Here is a 17679-nt window from a genome sequence, read left to right on the forward strand (position 1 = left end):
GTTTCACTTAGCATTTCCAGACTGTATTTCAAAGCAAGGAAAAAACGCATTGCTATTGAGTGCAGGTAGGAAATACTTCCCAGGTAAGAGCAGTAGTATTCTTACGTGGCCTCCGAAACAAGTGTGAATACTAGGGAGTTGAAGACAGAGCAATAAAACTGAGCATGTTGGATGCTTTTGTGTTGAATCATTATTAATGCTTTCCCCTTGGAATAGAACAAATCACTTCATGTATTTCTGCATAATAATTAAATGATTAAGGTTGCTCCTAGAAGACTTCAGGATTTTTTTCCCCTGCCTCTTTCCAAAAGAAAGGTAAGATTAAGCATTTGAAAAATGAACCTGACACGTTTGTTGTTTCAAAGGCTGACATGGTTGGTTCAAAGATGTAGGCTTCTTGGAGCACATGAATAATTCCTCTTGCATTTGTCCCTATATTGCTGAGTCTACTGCAATTATATTTCTCAGTTGAATATCCTTAGTTTGGAAGATTTTAACTGCATAACGGAGTAGCATAGATCTATGGTGTCCATGAGGCTTTGTGTTTTTCCCTAAAGCTTATTTGGTTTTTAGTTACATAGGAATGGAAACCCTGAAACCACCCAAATGACTCATTTAATCTTCTTGAATTTATAAGCATCTAAATCAAATAAAGAGAGCGTTGGCTTAAGATGTGAAGCTTCATGTTGGATAGAGTTTGTTTGGAACTGAGCCTTTCAAATGTCTGATTTACAATGGGATTGCTGTTGCACGCTCAACTCTGACAGCAGTATAGTCTTGTAACGTTCTCTAGTAAAAGCGATGCAGGACTTGAAGATTTCTCCAGTCCCCTGCCTGGGCAAGGATCCTGTCATCCTTGACAGAATTGTCAGGCTCTGCCATAAGACCAGTTTTGGTTTGTTTTCCTTGAATTTCTTCTATTGGAGCTATTCTAGGACTTAAGTGCAAATTTTTTTTTTTAGCCTAAACTTGTTTGTGATCAGTTTCTAGCTATTTTTTTCCCCTCCTCCCATCCCCATGTATTTATAGGTAGCAGTCATAATCCTTTTCAGCCTTGCTTTCTCTAAGCTGAACAAGCCAAACCTTCTAGTCTCCATACCTGCAATATGCTCTACATCTCTGTAACCCTTCCAGCAGCCCTCTCTTCTGGCTGTTGAGGCCTTCACCGATAGCAGCTGCTATCTGTTCTAGCTGACTTTTCGCTCTGCTTTTTCTTCCCCTCACGTTGTTAGACATTCAATGAAATGCATTGAAAGATCTTCCTTCTGCCTCAGGCACAGCACAGTCTTTGAAATCTGAGGAAGTTTATTCTTGTGTCTGCTCAAACCTGTTACCTCAGCTCACCCACAGCCACTTGTAATTCAGAGACATGATATTTGGTGTCTTACATTGTTTACTACATAGATACTACCAACATACAGAATACTGGAAGTAGCTATCAAGGCCATTTTTGTGATTATCTGCACAGAGAGATAGGTAGAGGCTTACAAAAAAAAGCACAGTTTTGACTCTCATTCCTGCAAGATACCATGCTAGATCTATGCTGTTTGGAAAGCGAATATATGTTTGTATTTTTTGTTTTGCAGTGGGCAACAGAGGATGCTGTCCTATGTATCTTTCTTAGTAACTGCAGGCCTATTGCACATTCCTACAACTGTTTAGTGGCATATAAACACGTGTCCCTCAAACTCAAGGGTGCCACACTGCAAAATGTGGCTGGCTAATTCTGACAATTAGTTGTATTTATAATAATAATTAGTTGTATTTCTAATAATAGCCTTTAAAGAGGTATCACATAAATATCATTATGAGCATCTACCATTAAATATTAGCTGTGTTTGACTTATTTGGGTAGAGGGTGCTAACTGTATGAAGTATCGGGCTGAATGGAAACACCTGCATCTCTTCTATTGAATTGTTCATAAGGAGCTATAGAAACTCGATTGGCTGCAGTGTGCCTGTATGGCTTATCACCTGGTTTTAATGACAGTTTTTCTTGCACAGTTTGAACCTCTGGTTCAGTTATTAACCTTTCTGGTATTGGAAATTATTACCAGGGTAATAAATACATTTGATATATGCGGGGGACTTCTAGCATTTTAAATAACTGAGTATAATTTAGTGCGTCCTTTCCATAGTGTTGCATTTCTCAGGCCTGGCTGCCTTCTGAGAGTTAGTAATGAACAAGAACAGGAACAGAAAAGCTATTTTCCATTGCATACTTGGTTTCTCAAATTAGTCATCTGTAGAAATCAGATGTGTTTGGTTGGGTTAAAATGGTTTGTAGTCAGCTCTTGAAAGTTCAGAATTGGTAAAGCCACCTGGAGAGGACGGAGCAAAGACTGCTGCACCACTGAAGAGTTCACAAAAACAATTTTAATGCATTAGGCTTGCAAGTATGAGTTGAACGAACTTTTTCTCTATGCTAATGCCTTCACTGGCTAGAAGACTTACTTAAGCTGACTGTAAGTTTTATCACCAAATCAGTGAAGGTGAAAATAGCTTTGCAAAGCCGACTGCATGAGGAGGGCTGTAGAATGGCTGTTTTGAGGTGCTGCAGTACCATGTGCTCATTAATTCCCATTTATTGCCTCGTATTGCTACTAAGGCTTGGGTAAGTATGCGGAGAAGGAGATCACCGAAACATTTCTCTCGTTCCTGTGATTCGGGCAGTGTAGTGCAGCCTATCACCAGGTTTGGCTTTTTTCCTTTAAGCCCTTGTGGTCAAAATAATAGCACGAGTCAGAATGAAAATGTCTTCCATCTGCTGCTATGTTCTCTTTAGTCATTGCCCTTACGGTACAACTGCTGTTGAGCCAAACTTTAACTGGCATTAATGAATGTAACTTAAAGCAAAACTGAAAATATTTAGAAAACTTCTAAGTTTGGAAGTAGCACCTACCTCTAACAGTCACCAGGTCAGCCAAAACACTCTGCAAATGCTGTATATTTACTCAATACTACTGTGCTGCACATTTCACTGTTTGACAGCATAATGCAGAACTCAATCGAGTTGTGATATACTGTAAAGAAATTGGAGAATACAGCCGTTTATTTTAAGCACATTTTTAATTGTTGGTGATGTGTAGATATGAAAAGGAAATATTTTCAGAATCAGCTAAACTTTAGATAGCTTCACTCTGAGCATTAATATATAGTATTTCTTTTTTCCATCTTAAACATATGCATTGAGCAAAATGAATGCTTTAAAAGGAAGGAAAATCACCTTGTTACACTTAAAAATGGGGTGTTTGGTCTGTAGGCTGAGAAGAAGCAGAGACTTTGAAAGTCACGTCTGAAGGTTTTTAAACAAAACCCATATAGAAAAGAGTGGAAGTTCCTCCAACAAATGTGTGTTTACTTGGAAGGTCTGGTTCACTGTTACCATGAAGCTCCTGCATGGTAACTGGGGAAAGAGTAAAAGGTGAGGTTTCCAGAAACCTATAACCATGACTAGATAATGGTGGAGTTAGTTACTCAAAGGCTGTTCTTGAGTCTTGTTAACCTTATGGTGAAATTTTATCTTGAAATAGTATAGATAGATCTGAGCCCTTCTGTATTTTTGATATAATGCAAAGGTGTAACTTCTGACAGTATGTTGTTTTGCTAGCCATTTAGTACACTTAGGATGATAAAAATCAATAGGAGCACTTCTTTAATTATGGAAGCTGTAACAATAGAAATAATAACATGCTAATCTTGTATGTAGTGTGTGTGTAAACAGAATAGACTAATAAACATGTATCACTTCTAGAAAAGGGTGGTCTCAGCTTTCAGAGACCCCTTTATTAAATATGGGAAAACTGGAAAATTAGAAAAGCCCATCAGATCACCTGTGTAATTATTTGTGCTCTGCAGAGATAAGAGTAGAATTTGGTTAACTTCTGGTAATGTTGTCTCACTCCTAGGTAACGTATGGCTCTTTTGACTATACGTCACTGCTCTATCTCTCCGACTACACCGAAGATTTTGGTGGTGGACGGTTTGTCTTTATGGATGCAGGTTCCAACAAGACGATAGAGCCCCGAGCAGGTAGGGGTCTTGGTTTGCCTGCGCTGAGGCAGGCCAAATTATGCCATTTAGGAACTGGGTGGGCTGGCGGATGTAGTGGGACTTCGTTTTGTGTCAGCAGTAATGGTGGGATAATGTAGCATTTCATCTTCAGATTGATTATATGAAAAAAGTAAAGGATAAAAAAGGTTAAAATGTGGCCACAGTTTGAAATAGCTGGAGTTAAGCCACACAAAGTGACTTCCTTGAAAGCTGTAGAGCTTACAACTGCAATCCAGTTACAACAGTTGAGCAGGTCACTATGCGTCAAGAGCAAAGACAACTGTGTGACTACTGCAAATCCGAAATAAAGCAATTTGGTTTAGACTGTCTGGCCTGAAATTCCTTTGCTGTTCAAGGTGGGGCTTAATACCTTGTAATTGCTGTGGGCTGGGCTTGAAGATGATTAATTACCACAGCTCTGCTAACTTGCAGTAACATGGTGAACCATGGTAGCTTGGTTTTAAGTCCATACCTGCTTTCAGTAGATCTGGCAAGGATGAGCATTCTGATGGCTGTCAGTTATACTGAAGAAAAAAAAGCCTTTCCTTCAGGCTGGTTTAAGATTTTTCTAATATGTGGATCATTTGAAATTGGAATTACTTTGGGGCAATACGCCTAGGAAGGAAGAGCTCAGCTTCAACTCACCTGCCTGGCAGGTGAGTACTGAGCTTACAGCAACGTAACCTTTTATAATGCAAGACCAGTCACACTTTCGCAGAAAAAAATCAAGGACAACTTTATATTCCTACTGTGTTCCATCTTTTTTCAAGAGAGAAAAGATGGAAATTATTTCTTTTAAAGACAGCATCAGTAATTGTCTGCTGACAGGCATTACCCCAAGCTGAACTGCCTTCTGACTGTTGCTGCCTGCAAATGGAGATGGGTGTGGGGTTTTTTTGACTTAAAGATCATAGTGATCCACTCACTACCAGTAATGTTGGCTTAGATAAACTCTGAGATGATCTGCATTCTGGGTTTGGTATCAAGAATTGTATGTTTGATTATTTTGGCTTTTGTGGTTGGAAATAAACCCGAAACTCAAAGTATCATCTTTAGTAAAATGCTGCCACCAGTATTTTGAAACGGAACACATTAAACTATTTAATTTCCAGATGCAATTCTAAGATAAACATGTTTGTATAGCTGTAGAAATCATAGTTGAATTTTAGGTAGCTGGGAGGAGAGCTGTCTCCTTGCACAGTACAGGGGCACTCAGTCCATTTGCTGTATGCAATGTGCCCCTGACTTAATTTTGAAAAGTCTGCAGCTGTGAAATTGCTTCCATTCAGCCCCATCTGGTTAATTTTCAGGCTCTGCTGCAAGGTATTTGCTCTCTGTCCTTCCTGGGGAGGAAGGGGGAGTAGATAAAGTACAGAAAGATTTTTAACAGCACCTGGTTTTGGCCATTCCCTTTCACAGGTTGTTGTATTGACACTGTGTGTGCCCCAGAACTGGTTAAACACAACTCTTAAAAGAAAACAATGCAAAGCTTGGAGGGAATGGCCTTTTCTGAACGATCAAATGTGCTTTACATGTACACAACAGAAAAGTAAGTTTAATGCCAGTTACACCTTTGTAACACACTCCTCTGTCTAAACACAGTTGTCGGGGATCCCATGGTTGTGTCACTACCTATGGTGCAATCTAAATAACTAAGGACATCCTGTGAGGAAAAGGAGAAAAGCTTTAGAGGTGAAGCACAATGTGAAGGCAGTCGCACTTAGTTTTGTCTCTCGCTGATAAAATGCGGCTCGTGAGAGAATGCGAACGAAGGAATGACCCCAGGGTGTTTTCTGTTGCTGGTACAAGTTGATGTATTTTTCATGTTCAGAATGTTCCTTTGCAGTGTTTTTTCCTCTCCTTCCCCCTTTGTGGTTTTTTTTTTTCGTTTTATGCTTCTTTGATCCTTTGTGCTTCTCTTGTCACTCCAACCCAACTTTTAAAACCATGCACTGGTAAGATTTTATGCTTCTCATTTAGAAGATTCACACTCTTTTAGAGGTGGCTGTCGTAATTGCTGGTTCAGTTTTAGTGCATGACAGCTAATTTACCTTCTCCGTATCCAATGCCATTTCAGTTCCGAAACCTGGCACTTCTTCTTGTCTCAAAGTTAGTCTGCACCTTGGGAACCTGGTACCGTGTGCCAAAATGAGCGCATTCCTCTTTCTGTAAGCAGTAATTTGTTAAAAGTGTCAGGCTATACAGTAGGGAACAGAGAGGCATTGTTGCTGATGTAGCAGAGCAGAGAAGCAGTAGTTTGAAATACAAAAAAAAGACAATTAAAAATAAAACATTGGGGTTTCCTGTGTTTTGGGAGCGCTGCCCAGGCAAGTCCCACTGCTGCTTCAAATGCTTTTGCAGCACTCAGTGCTTAAGGATCACTCCTAGCCAGGCAGTTAGGGACTGGGAAACTGTTTTGTTAAAAGTGGAGTCTAATTTTAAAACACTTACCACTTCTCTAAGTATGTATTGCTGGTGGATTGTGTAAGGAGACTGTAAGTCCCAATTCTCACACATTTGAGTGAAAGACTCTAAATATCATTTGTAGTATGGTCTATAAAATTGCCTGGTTCAATTATTAACAAACACCTCTAGCTTTAATAAGGAATTATAATTTATTAACCTAGAGGCTCTTGAGAATTTTTTTTTAACGGACCCAAACAAGTCACCACTGTGGTGCCAATTCACATGTACAGACCTTTGGCTAATTCATAACCAAATGTGGCATTAAAGAACACATCTATCTTGTGCCCTGATGGGCTTCAGTAGTATATATGTGTGTCTTGACTTAAGTCAGGACCTCTGTCTGCTGGAAGAAACTCACTGTACCATGAGTAAGAGAAATCTTGGTGCCAAGTGAAATCCTACTTTGAATGGAAGTCTTTTTTTGGACAAAGAAACAGTTCTGAAGTAGTATCTGTTGCTTTTAAATGGCTATGTTAATTCTATTTCCAAAATTGTGGTATTAGCATTTTGTTTTCATCCTTTGCACCAGGGGTAGCTCTGTTCAAGAGATGAAATGAAATAGAGCAACAGCTAGAATGAGGTTCTTCAAAACAAAGCCCACAGCCCCTTCAACATTAACTTTCCTTTGCTGGCCTGAGATCTGTTTTAGTAATCCTCAACAGAGACAGGAGGATCAAGAATCAATGGCAGACATAAAGACATTCCTTTTTTAATGATAAAATTGGTATACTTTCTGCTGCTGCTAAATTTATCAGTGTTAAACTGTGTTAAAATGTCACAATTTTGGAGAGTCTTGTGTGAATTTGGGACTGGCAATATTAGGTCACAGACTTCACTTAATGATAAAGCATAGATGAAACCCTGCAGCTGGAATGAAATCTCAGTACCAGTTGTGTGTTCCTTATCCACATATACACCTCTTGGTTTTCAGGTCAGCTTTGCCGCACTTATTTTCAACTCACAAACGAGTTTGTTCTTCATACAAGTTGTTTATTATATAAGGGTAGATGGAAAGGTTGCAATCACTTCTTCTGCGTGTTTGTGGAAGAAAATAATCTATGGTGCAAAATGAATTCTGTGCATTGGAGAGTGGAATGTGACTCTTCCTTGAATATCAAACTTAGCATATTTTCATAGCTGTCAGAAGTGTGTGTTTCTGAAAGTGTGAAAATATTTGCGATGAAGGTATGAGCTATTTGGGACTTGAAGTTGGATTATTCTTCATTTAGAATGGAAAAAAGTGTACGCTCAAAGCCTGAGCTGTTAGGTTTTTTTCCGCTCAGGTAAGGAAAAGCATACATTTAAGAACGCATACGTAGCCTTCTCGGAATGCAGGAATGGGCTTCAGGGTGTCTGTGTGTACATCCACTGAGGTAAGTGTAGCTTTATTGAAGTGGTTAGGTATCGCATGACTGTCGGAGCCTGTAATCGTGACAATAATTGCAGTACTCAAAGTTAAGTGGTGGGAATTTGTCATATCGTTACTGTGCTCCTTAAAAAAAATCAATTTGGCGAAATTCACTACTGAAGGCTGAGGGAATGCAGCAGAGTGACAGGAAGCGCAGTGACATGAAAGGTAAGATTTCCAGATTCTAACTCCCACAACAACATTAACACAAGGTGTGAGAACGGTTTAAACCATATATTTAGTAATCCATCTTGTACCATGGAATAGTGGGTTCTTCTTTCCCCACTGAGTATAGGTAGTCTGATCTTTCTCTGCGTTCCATCTGCATCATCCAGATTCAGTCTAGATCACGATAATTTTCTGGCATTCCTAATTTTAGTTTTGCTCCAATCAGTAAAAGTGGAGCACATCTTGATGTTAAATCAGTAACAACTGAAAGTTGAGAATGATTTAAAAAAAAAAAAAAATCCCCAGAAGTAGCTGTCAGTCCTAGAGAGCCGGTGTTAGCAGCTGCAGTAATAACCAGCTATGCAAAGTTCATGGGTTGTAGGAGAGCAATTCTTACTGATTTGCAATACTAATCACAAATTGCACCTGGGACTGGTAAGATGATTGCAAAGAGAAGTGGTAGAAAAAAGGAGGACCTGGGCCATTGCGACAAAAATAAGTAGAAAATAGCTCAGTAGTGCCTCATTTCTTTGTAGACCTCTGAAGATTTTATTTTGCTTTCTGTTTAGTTTTGCATGGAAAGGTAACTGTCTTCCAGACTCTGGTTTTGTATTCCAGTGGTGCTTGATGATAGGCTTATGATGGTATTAAATGCAATAATCTTTTAATTGGGCTTATAAAGCAATAGGTCAAAGCAGTAGGGAGGTGCAGGTCAGACCTGCACTTAACATGGTGCTTATATGAATTACTTGATATAAAATACTCTGTCTTGTTGAGGGCATCTGTTATTGGGGATAGTAATGGTCACTTTACACTACCTGGACCATTGAAAGGATTGAGGAGTGTTGGGGGGACAGGGGGAGCTAAACATGTCTGGACTTACCGCTCTCCACAGAGCGTTGCGAAGCATTGTCAATATTGAGAATTGGCCTCTAGGGCTCTTTTCCCTGGTGTAGAATACTTGGTTGTAAATGAACACGTGTAGCGTGCACCTTATGTGCTTTTCATTGCTTGCTGCACAGGATTTTGTTTTATGTAATGCATACGCAGGCCAATATTTCAGGAATTTGATTTGAGATTGCTAGACAAATACGCAGCAAAGCTGAAGGCATAAAGAAGGAGCAGAACAAAATCGGCTTCAGCCAGTTACTTGATGAAACTCAGCTGTGTTACGCTGTATAGTTCAGTAATGATGTTTCATTTCTTGGTTCCTAAGCTTTGTGAGTGTTTATGTCACACACCATAGGTGCTATCACGAAGTCTTTTTGTTTAAAAGCCATTTTTTGAATAAGAAATGAGCAGCAGAAGTTACCCTTGTGTTTATGCTTCAGTGATTTGCTAAATGTAAAGATGAATTCCTTCTCTACCAGAAGTCCAAAACCTATAACTCTGGCATCTATGTAATTTGATTACAAGGTCGAGAAAAGTAAAATAGATGATCCGGAGGTATTTAATGTGATTGAAATTGCAACACTTTGTTCTTAAAGGCTTCCCTTGGTGAGAACTTTTTGTAGGATTCCAATTTAGAAACTTTCTGCAGCTGCCCAGAGTGCTCTAACAGGAGAGAACAGAGCAGACTTGGCAGTATAGGTTGGGTGAGGTTGAATACTGAAGGGGAGAACTGGAAGGCAGAGCAGAGGTGATCTCCCTGTCCTTCCCTTGGCTGTAGGGAGAACAAATGGAGCCAAAAGGCCCTGGTGCGACTCAGTAACTGTGATTTGGAGAGAGCACAGTTACACAGTTTTCACTTCTAAATACTTGACTAGGTTGTCACACCTTCAGACATAATGTACAGAATGGAAACTCCTGTTATTTTGAGCAACCAACTGTGCTGATAGGAGAGAAGTGGGCAGGGGTTCTGTTGAGGTCTAAAAATGCTCATGTACTTTTAGTAGGAAATAATTAGGTTCACTTTTTTCTTGAAAAACTGTAATTTGGAAGTTTTCAATCCAGGTGCTTCTGAATTTAAAATAGAAGCAAGTGCTTTTACAAGTATTATCAATACTTCTACAAATTACAAGCTGGCTGTGGGAGAGTTCACTATGTGAATCAGTGATTTTATTTATAGCAGTACGTAATTTCTCTGACTAGTAGATAAATTTGGGACAAGTTTGTAACTAGGATTCATTAGATACCTGTTGCAGTTTATGTGTTTTAGTCCACAGGCTTCTCTATATGCTTCTGTGCTTGGCATATATGTAGTGAGATTGTTTAGAGAAGCTTGTGCCCTTTCTTCACCCCAGATCAGGGCACTTGCAGATGCTCTCATTCTGTGTTACTTTTGTGGGGTTTAGGTAAGAACTTGCTTGAAGTTCTCTCCATTCAGTCTTTATAAGTAATTCAATATCTGTTAAATAAGTTTTATTGTGTGATTACAGAAAAATATTATTATCAGGTTGTTTGCCTAATGGTATGGTGTTTTTTCTTGGACACTTTACATGAGAATGAATTGCAATTAATCCTAAACAGATGATAAGGATGAGAACACAATTGTGTTTGTGCAGTTTCCCTGGCAGTGCTTCTGTCTTGGTGTCATTCAGCAGATGAGATGTAGTTTTTCTTTCTTTCCCAAGTAACATTTAGAGCTGGTAAATGTTAAGCAGACAGTCAAAGCTGTCAGTGCATAAGATGAAAGATGTTGAATAGATCTGTAGTGCCAAATAAACTGTTCCTGCTTCCCTTTAATCAGGCCAATGAGTTGCTTCATTTTCTTCTGAGCAGCGGCTCAGTCTTTCCAGTGCCCCCAGCCAGCTGCCATGGACAGTGGATGGAGGTGAGACCTCTTCCATTCCCCCAGCCCTGCTTTGCATCCCTTCCCTGTCACTGGCACCAGGCAGGGCCAGCCCCTGCCCTTCCCGGGTGTCCAGCCACAGTTTAAGCAGACCAAGTAGGAGAGTGAGGGGACAGTTATCATTCCCTTGCTTGCATGATTGAGTGTTGGTTGAGACAATCTAACACATAATTTGCGGTTTCTCCTTGATGTTCTTATGACCCAAGGAGTTTACAAGGAAATCTGGCAGTGAATTAAACTAGAAGGGCCAGAAGGATGCTGCCAAGAAAGCAGAAGTGATAGTCCCATGTGAAAGATGAGAGCACGAAGGGGCTCGGAATCCAGTGGCAAAATAGGCACGCTGCAAATAGAAAGTGATTGCCAAGGTTGTTGATAATGTGAATGGCCTGTTCCATGTGAATTGGAATAATTGAGGTTGGAAGGGACCTCTGGAGGTCATCTACTCCATGCCCCCTGCTCAAAAATCAAGCACTGAAGATACGGGATTAGCAAAATACGTGTGCCTGAGACATACCTGGGAAACATCAGTATCTGAATGCTATGCTCACGTGTGCTAATGATACGACCCTGAGCAAGCTGATGGAACGCAGAAGTTGGATATAATTTAGAAGTTGGCCTTGACTTGAGAATTGTTAGACACCTTGGGAGGTCATCTGGTCCAATTCCCTAAGTTATGCAATGAATTTCTACTATCAGAGGCATAATAATCTTGTAGTGTTTTTTTCTTAGGAGCATTGTGGCATGTTAATGTTTGTATGGTTCTCAAAGTCTTTTCATATATTCCCTATATCTTGTTATAATCTGGCGTGCCTTACTACTTTTTCTCTTGCCAGAGTAAGAACACAGAGGATTTTTTTATAATACTTGTAAAACAGAACGTGTGTTAACTGCAAAGTATTGTAACGGTGTTTACTAATTAATTTTCACAGTAACCCTGTTAGAATAGGTCAGTACTAGCTTCATTTTAAAGACAAGGAAACAAATGAGAGAGTAAGTGGTTTGGTTGAAGTCACAGTTACGTGTCAAGGGCATAGTTGTCATTGAAAATTGTTTCCTTTGTATATTCCTCCAACCTATATTGCCTCACAGTACAGAGGTTAGGTAGCAAATTGTAGGCAGCTTGTTTATGGAAGTGCAACTGAATGTTAAAATTCGACACGGATAAAATCTCCTGAGAGCGAGCCTTATGGGAATACTTACATTTTTACTGTGCTAGAATTATGCATTCAGCTATATTTCTCACCTGTATGCTGCTTCTTGCAGTGGTTATATTTTTCTGAGTACCTCTAAAAAGAATTCATTGCTAAGGGGCAATTGTGAATGCGATTAAAACCTGGGAAAGTAAAAGCCGGGAAAAGCAAAAGCTCATAGTTAATACATATATTCCTCTAGTGGTTTTGTTTGAGTAATGAAATGGGACACAATCGCTGTGTAGTGAAATATCCATTGCTTTTGCTGCTTGTTAAGTAGTATTTGTGAAAATAAGTGTTGCTTCATCTAAATTAGGATCACATAAAATTCATAGCAGTGAAGCTTGTGACTGGCGCTTGTATGCCTTCATAAATAATGATTCCTGTGGATCAGTGCAAAAATTGATTCCCAAAAAATGGGGAGAATAAGTGGTTACCTCTAATAGGATTAAGCTCTTGCATCCTTTAAGAGGAGCAAGACCTTTCCTGATTTTCACATCACAAGCTTTTCTCAGCCTGACAGCGTTTAAGAGCTTGACTTGTGTCAGTGACACCGAAGACCAGGCTCGGTTTTGATGGATGCTGTGGTGCTGAGCTTGTTAACAGTTCCTTGTCCTAGGTCACTGTGAGAGGGTGGCATGTTTAAATGAGTTTGCATCTGAGTTTTCCACGGCAGTAATACTTTCATCCCAAATACAATTTATCCTTTGCTTACTCTTAAGTTTTTAAAACTTGTCTGGGTGCTTAAGGGCCACAGAAAGAAGGGACGGAGAAGCCGCTCCACCTGTGGATGAACCTCTTGACTAATCTTAGTCCAGAAGCAGAGCTGGAGGCGTATCTGTGAACTAGAAAGGAGAGTGACTGCATCACAGTAACACTTTCTGCAATCTGCAAGGAACAGAAGCTCATCAGCTAAGCTTTTATTGGACCAAACTCCATCTTGAAACACACTTTCTAGCAGTTAATGCTGGAAAGTAGAGAAAACATGAAAGGAAGAGAAAACAAGCTGTAGGTTCAGGTATTGTTGCCAAATAGAGATCAAAGGCAAGGATTGATCGCTTCTGTTCCCGTAGAGATATGCAGGCAAGGGAATCATTTAGAAACAGGCTCCTGCACGTCTTGAGGTTACCAGAATTCTTTCTGGTTCTTTGGCTTCTTGCTATTCTAATAAGAAAGGTGAGAACAAGTGTATTTCTGTGGAAGGAACTTTCTCCAGTCTGTTGTTGCACTCTTCCATGGGAACTAGGCTGGAATACAGTTCACTCCCCTATTACTGGACAGCCTGATGGAAAACTTGAAGCCATTTGGGAACAGCTATAAAGAAATTTTAAGTGTTTGTGGGCAGAAAAGAAGAAAAAGCCTGGATAGAAGTGCCTACAAAATGTATTTTTATCTAATATGGGGGCTGTGTGTCCAAGTGTTAAAAGCACCAAATGCTCTGGTGTGCTGCACTAATTGCTGTGGTATGCTCTGCCTGATTGAATTCTCGTGGAATGGGAAGTAAAGGTGAGAAGATAATAGATACAGTAGATGCGAGAGGGTGGCCCATGGTTCTTTAACATAGGGATCTAAAACTCTTCCCTGAGTTTGAGCTACTGGTCAAAGCATTATGAAACTAAAGCAGCAATGATGGTTTTGGCATCTTGCAGTGATTGGGGAAAGTGAGCCAGATGTTCACAATCGGGATGAAATACTTTTCAGACTATAGATTTATCTCAGTGGAAAAAAACTAATCCTTTGGTTTTTTTCCACTGGCATCACTTCTAACCCCAGGACACCTCCATTCCAATCTTCATCCTTCAGAACATAGCTCAGAGACTGGCCTCTTCCTCAAAGCTTAGAAGCATGGACCTCAAAACAGGAGCTGATCCCTTTGCTGTTTCTTCCTCTCCAAAAGTTCATCCCTTAAGGACCAGGGATTAAACACTTTCTCTTTTTTGGTTAGATAATATACTATAAAGTTGTATTGAGTAGTAGCTTGTGATCTCAAAAAAGCTTACTTTTAACAATAAGTGTTCATAAATCAAACTGAAATTATGTGCCAGGAGGTAGTAGTCAAGATTTCTTTAGTGGAGCAGAAAAGCATGTTGGAAAGAAATCTGTGCAGGCAGGTCAGAGGAAGGGAGAAGAAAATGAAAAGATCTATTTGAGGCCATTGTTAAATAATGAAAGAAAAGGACAAAGAAAATGGGATTAGAATTTTGCACACTTTCTCCTGAGCTTTTGTCGCTCAAAAATGTTTCATCAGGCAATCATAAGTACATATGTACTTTTATCTGCTATGAATAGTTGCATAGCCATTCTTTAGTATTTGTAGTACAACATTCATCTCTTACGAAGCTCAGCATTCTCTCTATCAATAATCCGTATTCTGGAGAGCTTAGTGGAACTGCCCTATGCGTGTCTTCCTCTCCATTCACATCCTATCACAGCTACATTAGTTGTGGTAGCGTGTAACAAAAAAAGTGCACTTTAAACACTTTGAATGCAGTCTCACAACTAAAAACAGACCCATATTGCATATGATCCTACTAACTTGCTAATATGGTTCATAGTTTGGAACTTTGGGGTTTAAAATCTTAACTCAAAATTGATTAAAAAAAAAAATAGAATAGCTAGAGCAAGGACAGGTTATAACCTAGGAGTAGGTCTACGCCTTCTTAAGGAACTTGCTTAGTCCTGACCTGCTTGCTTTCTTGTAGTGATTTAATTTTTGAAGTGGGTTCCATATACTGTGTATTGAAGCAAGATTGTGAAGGGTCCAGGCTCAGTGTGCTTGAAAGCCCTAGAAGTCATCCTATCGGTAATGGTACAGCTTTATGTTATCTTGTGTCTTCCCCAGGGGTCTCTGGATAATGATATTGCCACATATTCCTTGAAGGTTTTGTCAGATGGGATGGGAATTAATATTCTTTACCCTTTTTTTGAACATTTGTACTATTAAAAATAGTGCACCATGGAGAGAGTGTGCTTTTGCTTCACATTTTTGCAATGGAATTTAGTTTAAAAGAAATGCTTCCCAAGTGAGGAAAAAGTGTCTTTGCAGACTGATGGTAGGCTTGTTCATTGACTTGGAGACCCCAGCTGACAGGTACGGGACCAGATGCAGAAGGAGCTATAAGATACCATATATATGAAGACATATTTATTAAAGAAAGAAATTAAAAGACAGTCTGTATAGCCAAAAAATCCAGTTTAACCGGTTTAAACAATACACTGAAACTTGTCTAACTCTGTATTACTACTACTTCTAATAAGAGATCAAACAAAAAAGCTTGAAAATCAGTTTAAGGCAAAGCTTTGGGTGAGTAGGTGAGGGACTGATAATAAAGTACTCGAATGATGTTGAAATAAGATTAAAAAGAAAAATTTCATGACACCGGGACTTTGTATGAAATCCTTGACGGTAGCGCTGCTCATTGCAACACTCATACGATAGGAATACATGGCCTTCATTAGTCTTTCATCCAGAAAAGCAGGGCACCAAGATGTAAATGAGCTGTGCATACAAATGAATCTATCGTTTATATATGTATAGCTTTACCAATTATTGATGTGCAGCCACAGGCAGAGAAGAGTATGATGCGACTTCTGCGTGGCAGTTATGAAAGACTATGTGAACTATGAAAGATTAAATGTGAACTGCAGCTGAATGTGCAAGGGACACAGAGGCTACTCAAAGAGACTGCAGAGATGAGTGGGTAAATGGAGCTCCATGAGGCCGGTCTAGTTTTGTTCGAAACCTCCCATATGTGCTGCTTAGGAGTATGCAAACAAAATAACTTCTGCATCTTTTGGATCACTTTCAGTGAGAAGAGAAAACCAGCTATGTTGTCTGGTGCCCATTCCTGCAGTGGAGATTGTATCATGGTTGGAATAGTTGATCTTGTTGTGCAAATGTTAAGTAGGCATAAAGTGTTTCATTTTGCCTGATTGTGAATGAGTCCCAGGCAGGGTTAGATTGTCAATACGAGTTCCCTATGATAAGCTTTTAAACAGACTTTAATCCAGCTTGAGCAGTGGGGAAAAAAGCCTGAGTAGGAAAAACACATGCTATTGGGATAAAACAGCTGTGCATTAGAGTCTTACTAGCTTTCTTAGGAGAACTTGAGCAGTCCTACAGAGTTGCGTCAGTTCTGAGTTACTTGCTCAACATCAAACTTTGGTGTTCTCAGAACAGTTTAATAATGTGAAAGTGCAGAGGGCTCCATTCTGCTGTTTCATCAAGTGGGGTGCTCATATACCTCTGCTGTCATTATCAAAGTAACGGCATTTCACCTTGATGCCACTTAAGGCCTGGAGAACCCCAAGGCAGGGTGGTGGTCAAAGCCTGGACAGGATGAAGCACAGCAGTAAGCACTCGTATCTAAAACATTTCCAAGCTAATGCGTTGATGGAATGGCTCTTTCTAAGGAAAATTAATTTGTATATGACTGATGCGTAACTTTCTAACCTGGCTGAACAGCAAGTGATCAGACTGCACACAAAAAGCTGTAGCAAATACTTGGTACAATGCTGATAAGCTGCCAGAGCTGCTCGTAAACCTGCTGAGCGTTTTTTCACTGAAGACTTCTTGCCACCTTTGTAGTACTTCCTCCTTCTTTGGTCTAAAATTAGAGCCCAGACTAGAAGGGGAGAAGGGAGGAAATCGATACGCTTTGCTGAAAGTCGCTGGAGTTGCTTGCTTCACTCTTTTTTAGGCAACTAACTGGCTTCAGATGTTCTTGGCTTCCTCCTGCCTTTTATAAACTATGAGATACGGTGGAATTATGTCTCCAGCTTTGTAGCACAAAGGATTAACGTACATTTTAAACAGTACATAAAGCTGTCAGAGTGCAGCATAAGCTCATAACAGCTTGTCTCTGTGATGACCTATGGGCGCTCAGGTAGCTAGGGAACGGTTGGACTGAGACAATAGCAAAACTGTGTGGAGAGCTGACAGCTGACTGGCAAACTCCATGTCGCTGATTAAATACTTTGTCTTTACAGGCCGGGTTTCCTTTTTCACCTCTGGATCGGAGAACCTTCATCGGGTGGAAAAGGTTCACTGGGGCACGCGCTATGCCATCACCATCTCCTTCACTTGCAACCCAGACCATGGCATTGGGGATCCAGTCTTGATGTAATTCCTCTGGGAATGGAACATGAGGTCAAATGGAATGAGAGAAGCCCTGCAAGAGGAGAGGAAAGAGGGAGATAACATCTCTTGTAACATCACATTCAATTAGAATTTCCCAGCTATATTAATATATTGTAATAAACTTTGTTTTCACATTTCCTTTTCCATAAATGTTGCAAACAGTGCCTTAAAGACCATCTTAAATTTGGTGTATTCTGAAAATGGTTTGTCTTCATGTCCTAAAGGGATAGACTACAAAGAAGAGTCCTGCAATGGGCTTTTTATTTTTTTCTAATTTTTTTAAATTCCTCAGTTTGAGAGACAATCTTTTGGACCATGTCTTGATAGGACTCCCCATGCTGCTGTTACCTGTTGTTTAATTATTTAGTCTCTTCAGTTACTAATGGGATGTAGAAAGCTTGACCGAAGTTAATAGAGCAAGATGAGTGTTAATTCTTTCGAACATACCTTCTGTTGAGAGGAA

The 17679-nt window shown here is 39.8% G+C and overlaps 1 protein-coding gene across 1 annotated transcript in view; it reads left to right on the forward strand.

The window, feature by feature from the left end:
• The window catches only part of OGFOD3 (2-oxoglutarate and iron dependent oxygenase domain containing 3), a 43460-nt gene extending 26127 nt beyond the window's left edge, over positions 1–17333 (forward strand). Inside the window, exons 8-9 of the mRNA XM_059828271.1 lie at positions 3909–4032; positions 17066–17333. Coding sequence (XP_059684254.1) covers positions 3909–4032; positions 17066–17202 — 261 coding nt within the window. The 3' untranslated portion in view covers positions 17203–17333. The remainder of the gene's footprint in view (positions 1–3908; positions 4033–17065) is intronic.
• The last annotated feature ends 346 nt before the right edge of the window (positions 17334–17679 follow it).

This window comes from Gavia stellata, chromosome 22 (genome assembly GCF_030936135.1).
Source record: "Gavia stellata isolate bGavSte3 chromosome 22, bGavSte3.hap2, whole genome shotgun sequence".
Lineage (NCBI taxonomy): Eukaryota > Metazoa > Chordata > Aves > Gaviiformes > Gaviidae > Gavia > Gavia stellata.